General features: G+C 41.3%; 1 protein-coding gene across 1 annotated transcript in view; it reads left to right on the plus strand.

Annotated features, from left to right (window-relative positions):
- The first annotated feature begins 937 nt into the window (after positions 1 to 937).
- LOC108787399 (vacuolar protein 8-like) overlaps positions 938 to 6,981 on the plus strand; it is a 56,485-nt gene continuing 50,441 nt past the window's right edge. Inside the window, exon 1 of the mRNA XM_018556936.1 lies at positions 938 to 1,194. Within this exon, the coding sequence (XP_018412438.1) occupies positions 969 to 1,194 (226 nt within the window). The 5' untranslated portion in view covers positions 938 to 968. The remainder of the gene's footprint in view (positions 1,195 to 6,981) is intronic.

Consider the following 6,981-nt stretch of genomic DNA (forward strand, 5'->3'; position numbering starts at 1 on the left):
GGGTAGCCCCACTTCAAGGCTTACTAAAATATCTGCCTGGTGTTCTTCTTTAAACCATTTGTTGTATCTATGCTTTTACTATGCACTGCAGTGTGTCGCGACGCGTTACAGCATGTTATAATACGCTGAGTGAAAATGCAACCTAGCTTTTTTTCAGCGCATGCAAACGCAGAGCCTTCATTTGAACTGAAACCATGGGGCATATTGCAAATTGCCTTGTTTTGGAGTTGGAACTGCACTGGGCGACACAGCCCAATGCTGCTTGTGTGATGTTGTGTGTTGTCTTTACAGGCGGAACTTTTATTTTGATAAATGATTATTCTAGTACTGCCAGATTACAGCAGGGAAGCAGGGGGACTGGCAGGATCACCACGTACATCTACACTGACATACAGACACTTATAGGAAATAATACATCGTGGGGGTAACATACACTTTGCTGTTTATTTTTGTAACACATGTTTTCATGGCAGATGCTGCTGTCAGCTTTATACCCCCATATTATGAGCCCCTAGAACTAATAAGGCAGTAGGACATATTTGTAGCTTTGTGCCTGCAGTAACCTAGTAGTACTGAGGGATAATAATATTATTATTGTTGGAGAGGAGGATCACTCATGGCAGAACTGGAAGAGCCAGTTGTGCACTGTCAAGCCTTGCTCACCTCCATCCAATAGGCGTTCGGCAGTCTGTTAGCGGGGGGCGGGGCTAGGCATTACATCACTCTGTGATTCTGCAGCTGTCCTACAGAGGGATCCGGTGACTTCATTTCTTTGTCTGCTCCTAGCACTGAGCCCTCTGTGCAGCTGCAGAGACAGATCCTTCAAGGAGATGATCAGCGAAGAAAAACACGAGTGTCTCTACAATTATTGATGCAATGGCTGTCTAAGGCCACCATTATCTGTGGCAATAAGAACAAGTCCGCTTTGATTCCCCCCTCAGTGTAGCAGCTCACACAGATCGATCACCATGGGTCGTCTATGTGAAAGATGCGCTCAGCTGATTCAAGACTTTGTCAACTTTGTCAGGAGGCTGTCATCCAGGATAGTGGAGCACATCAAGGAGTGCATGGCCATGCTGAGCGAATGCTGCTGCCTCAACTCCAAGGGATCCAAAGTCAGGCAGCTGTACGAGCCTGTATTGCAGAGTCATGAGAAGCAGGCAGCCCAGGAATTCCTCAATCACATGGAGACAGGTAAGCACTTGTCCATCAGGGCCCTGCCTTTTCTTTTTATTACAGGTGACATTGATGTCCTTTCATTTTGTCTTCATGAAGCTTTCATTCAGCGCCAGGACTGGCTGCGTGTATGTCAGCCCAGACAGGATGGGGTTTGCAGAAGCTGAGGACTATAGGAGATGCATCCTGGAAAGAGGAGGGGGGGGGAAGGGCTTCTCTGCTTGTATTTTTCTTGGCCTACACGTGTTTTCTCAGCTGTGAACTTCCTCTCTTCTATCAACAGAGGCTTATACTGGCCACACACATAGACTGTCAGATCATCATCTAACAAGTCCTATAATATGTGCAGAGTTGTATAGGGATGACTGACCATTTATCAGGAACTATGGGTTGTGCAGCGATGACCGCACACAGACTGTCAGATCGACATTTATCAGGAGTTATGCAATGTGCAGGGTTGTATAGCGATGATCGCACACAGACTGTCAGATCGACATTTATCAGGAGTTATGCAAATGTGCAGGGTTCTATAGCGATGACCGCACACAGACTGTCAGATCGACATTTATCAGGAGTTATGCAATGTGCAGGGTTGTATAGCGATGACCGCACACAGACTATCTGATCGACATTTATCAGGAGTTATGCAATGTGCAGGGTTGTATAGCGATGATCGCACACAGACTGTCAGATCGACATTTATCAGGAGTTATGCAATGTGCAGGGTTGTATAGCGATGACCGCACACAGACTATCTGATCGACATTTATCAGGAGTTATGCAATGTGCAGGGTTGTATAGCGATGACCGCACACAGACTATCTGATCGACATTTATCAGGACCTATGCAATGTGCAGGGTTGTATAGGGCTGGCCCCACACAGTCAATTGTTAGGCTAGGTTCACACGTTTTGTATCTGCACCGTCCTGCCTTTTTGATGCTAACCAAGTTGATATGCGTTTTATGCATTCTTGATTTTTTTTGTTTTGCTTGGCCAATGAAAAATAAAGTAGAGGTTTCTGGGGGTGTTGAGGGAGCGTGTTGTCATGTGCTAAAATGCATGGCAGATGCAATTTTGTTTTGTCCACTGCCATTGCATGCAAAGGTGGAGTTGGATTACAGTAGGCCCCCTGTTGTGTCTTTTGTGGCACATGTGCAAGAAGAAATGTGTTTTTTATGCGCATGCTACAGTGAAAGTAAAGTCTTCCAAAAGGGCTCCTAGATATAATTAAGTATGCACAGCATATTGGCACATTGTGGCAGTCCTGACTGTCAAAGTGATCCCCCTCCAGTGCTGCGATGTCCATGCTCTGCTGCCTTGCCGGTGCTCCCACGCGCACAGGAATTACTTAGTTTCAGCAAGGAATTGTACCAAGGCTGTATATAAAGCTGCCCGGTGTACAGAAACAAAAGATAAAGTGCTTACGGGCAGGAAGAAGGATCTATGACAAAAGAGTACACAGAGCAAATTTTATCCGGTTCTTGATGAACAAAGTACCATGCGTTTCGCTGTGCTGCATTGCACAGGGACTTTATTGGTGCAATAGTTGTTCATAGTGCAGCCCACTGAAATTAACTAGCAGCCTGTTCACAATACACAAAAAACGATCAAACTCATGCGCACTGTTGCACCGCACAAGTGTGGCAGGGGGCAAATCTATGTGACCATGCACATTCAATTGAACATAGTCCAGGGTGTACAATTACACAATTTCGTACATGTGATTATACAAGACTGAAAGTGATTTTTCTTTCTTTTTTAATATATGCAAATTCATGTGGTTATACAATGTTGAAATAGATATTTTTTTTCCCCCTAGAAAATATGTAATACCATGTGACTATACAGGATTGAAAAATATTTTTTTAAAGTGGCCCTGAGAAGAAGAACTCTGATACTCCCCTTTCCTGCTGCCCTTGTCACCAGCCTCTGCTGTTGTGATGTGAAATCACCGAATTTCAGAAAGTGTATGATTCATGCACTCGATCTGCTGGCCACTACACTCCTGGCAGTGTCGGTTTCTGAACAGTCTTTAGCCATTGATTTCTTCTCGCTACAGTAGAGATCTGCGGTATAAGCACCAGGAGAGGTAAGACTCAGTTCTTCTTTACAGGGGCAGCTTTCTTTTAGGTTTTAGTTTAGCAACAGAGCCGAACTCCGGGCAAACCTTTTCTTAACCTTTTGCGATTGGACTACCCCTGCGCTGCAAAGGTTAAGTCCTCGTTTTCGTCTAGGTGCACAAATGACAAAGTTATACACGCCTGTTCCTTGGAGCCAGCTTGATTTTAGACCAGTTCCTGGAGCCCCTCTCCCCCTCCACTGCAGCGTTTTAAGGTCTTGTGAGTCATCACATTCAGTGTATAGGATGTGAGGACACTGAGGGACATACCATCGCTGGAGCAGAGACACATACAAGCAGGAGGAAATGGTGTAACAGCTGGCCAGCTCTGAGGTCAGTATTTCTTTGTTATTGTTGCACATAGACAAAAATTAGCATTTACCCCTTGCAGTGCATTGGTATCCCCAATGCAAATGTTAAACAAATTTATGCCTGAAGTTCTTCTTTAAAGAGAGCTTTCCTGGGAGAAATGTCCAGGCTCAAAACAAAAACAAGCAAAAAATCTCAGATCAAAAAAAAATTGCATTAAACTTAATTACAATACAACAAACTGAACTCAACACTGAAACATTGTGGCAGTCCTTCTTGTGTGATTTGGAAGATGTGCTGCTTGTTATTCAATCAATTAATTGATTGTGCGACTAACATCACAAATTAACTTGCTTCCATTGCCCTTTGGGTTTCAGTGGAGAATATTAATTGCTTACAATTTTAGTCCTATAAAATTTAGAAATCACACGTGTGGTCACGGCCTAAAAACCACAGATTCACTTTTAGACCCTCTCCGTGTATAGTCATTTTTATTATGTTGGCAGATCAATTTTTTTTGTTTTTGTTATGCATGACATAATTTAAAGAAATAAAAGTTTAAAAAAATAAAATAATTGTATACTGAAATAAATATTTGTCGCTGAGCTCCATAGTAATATCTACAGATCACAACTGAAACTATGAAACAGACATAAAATATTTAATACATTTTGATTTGAAGGCCCCTTGCACATGGATCTTCTTGAGATCGGATGTCATCGTTGTAACATCCGTGTACGTCCGTATTCTTTTTTTTTTTTCTCCATCTTGCAATGGAGGAAAGAACTAAAATTGCAGAACCTCATGTCGGTATATGGGGACTTTATTACACCTGATAGTGGCTGGCACTATCAGGTGCGTTGAAACTGAACAGTGTTCCGTTCTTTCAGACCAGGTCCGGGTGTAAATTGATGCCGGTCCGTTTACACTCGACTGCCCAAAAACTAGCATTGGGAATCCGAACGGGTCCGCATGAAAAACTGTCTTGGCGGACCTGATCGGACCACTTGTGTGAAAGGGGCCTTACGCCTAATAGATGTATAAAGTAATATCAACAGTACTCTAAAGAAATGGTAAACTATAAAAATCAGCAGCATATATGTTTTGCATTCATAGGATAGTGTTTAGGTCAAGGAATACACTATTGTCTTCATACCATGCTAACACACATCCTGTTTTTTTGATGCTTATAAGTAATGTACCTATACTTTATAATATCTGTCAATGTGAACATTGGTTTACAATGGGAATTGTACTGGAAGTGGGCAACAGTGAAAGGACACCAATGACAAATGTTGAATCTCTTGACTCAAGGGTTAATGGCATGGCTTACTTGAATGCGATATGTGAAAGTTTTAGTAAATCAGCTACTCAAACGAAATAAATATCAAGAAAATGTAAATAGCAGTGTCCTTGTATTTTGTTTTCAGTAATAGTTTGTACGATGGGGGATGAGTGCTATAAATAGACCTTAAACATCTGCTTAGATTTGTATGAAGTGGCTGACCCTTTGACAAATGTCATTTTACAGTAGTTTTGTGGTTAGATGAAACATTTCATGTTTTTGATGTCCGATAAAGAGTGTTCTATTAAAAAAAAAAAGGTCATTCTTTGTGTGTGGTTAGTTTTTTCTTTTTGAAGACATGATGCACGTTGTTATATTCATGCCATTATCCTATCATTTACATGCAGTACCGTAGTTCACATTAAGATGGCTGGCTTTTCATTGAGATGATCAGAATTGGAAGCTACCACGGCCATTTTTGCAGATATAAAGAGACATACATGCCTTGTAAACGGGCTTGATATTGATTTAAGAATAAACAGATTTAGAGCTGATTTTCCCCTGATGCTAGAATTCACAATAGGTGAACTTAAATGAACCAGATGGACAGAAACTTCACAAATCAATAGTAATAAAACTCCATCCCCCCCTCCTGTCTCAATGCTGAGTGTCATTGTATTAATTGTTAGGTTACCGCATCTCATTTCTTTGTGTTTGATCAGTCACATATGTTTGTTAGGAGTCATATTATCGTATGCTAGGATAACTGATATATTTTGGTTGCTAAGTGAATGTTTACTTGTTCTACATACGGTAGTAATCCTTATCATAAGGAACAGATCATAGAAACTCATGACCTTTTGCATATAAAGATTCGCTTTGACATGAAATGTCTTCTTAAGAAGACAGAGACATATTTGCCTGTTTTTAGCTAGACTCATAACATTAAATTCACAATCTTTTTTTCAGTAATGAATCCAGATCAGACATATACATTACCCTGCACGGTATTTCTTTTTTACCCAAACACTTAGTAATCATATTTGCAAACGGCTCCACTTCCCTGAACTTTTTGTCCAGTATAAGGTCACATGTGACAGCCGTCTCCAGCAGGTGTCCATCTTCTAGCTTATAGAATGGCGTAAGAAGGAAAAAGGAGGAGGGGGAGCAGCTTGTCCTGCTGTGCCTGTGTGTTTAGCATACACAAGGGTGGCTCCATTGGAACAAGGGAAAGGAGCCTGAAACAGGATATCAGGCCAGTGCTCAGGGGACCAGATGATTTTGCAGGAAACTGTAACTTTTGAACTTTTGAACATCAAGAAGCAGCATCTATTGTTAAATATTAAAATCTAAAGTGATTTTATTCAGCATTTTAAATAGTTTAAAAGCATTTTGACTTTGATAGCACTTTAAGTGTAAGATCTGTATTGATAAATGCTATGTATGCAGGGCTGAGCAAATCCCAGGAGTCAGGTAGTCAATGCTCCTTAAAATGATAGCTGGCACCTAACTTTTTAGAATTTCTCTCGTCAGTGGAGGTGACTCCTACAAAAAGATCCGACTGGACAGACTGGCTCCTGAATTCCATATTATTTTGTCCACCCCCTGTGTGTATGCTATGTCTTTTTTATTAAAAAGGAAATGCATGGTTTGATTTTCACATATGTTTCTATATATGTTTAACCTGTGAATAGATCTATAATTAAAGAAGGTGAGAACTGTGTTTGTTGCTGCACCTTTTTATATCGTGTATCTATCATCGATTTTTATATATATATATTATAGTTTTTGGACAGAGCAGAGAATGGCTAAAACCCCAATCCATTAAAATAAAATGTATTTGCTCTGTAGGGTAGATTTCCCTTTACTTCCTGTCTAAAGGTCCCCACACACCTTACGATAATCGCGGGAAATCCCGCGATCGTACGATTATCGTAAGGTGTGTGTGGAAGACTTTAAACTTACGAACATGTTTCAAAACCCGCCAAGCATCGTACGATGTTTGGCGGGTCTGTAGCATGTTCGTAAGATAAAAGCCGGACGGGCCGGTGTGCGCAAGCGCACACTGCCCGTTCGGCATTGCGGTCATC

Source organism: Nanorana parkeri, unplaced genomic scaffold, assembly GCF_000935625.1.
Source record: "Nanorana parkeri isolate BGI_ZX_2015 unplaced genomic scaffold, ASM93562v1 scaffold259, whole genome shotgun sequence".
NCBI lineage: Eukaryota > Metazoa > Chordata > Amphibia > Anura > Dicroglossidae > Nanorana > Nanorana parkeri.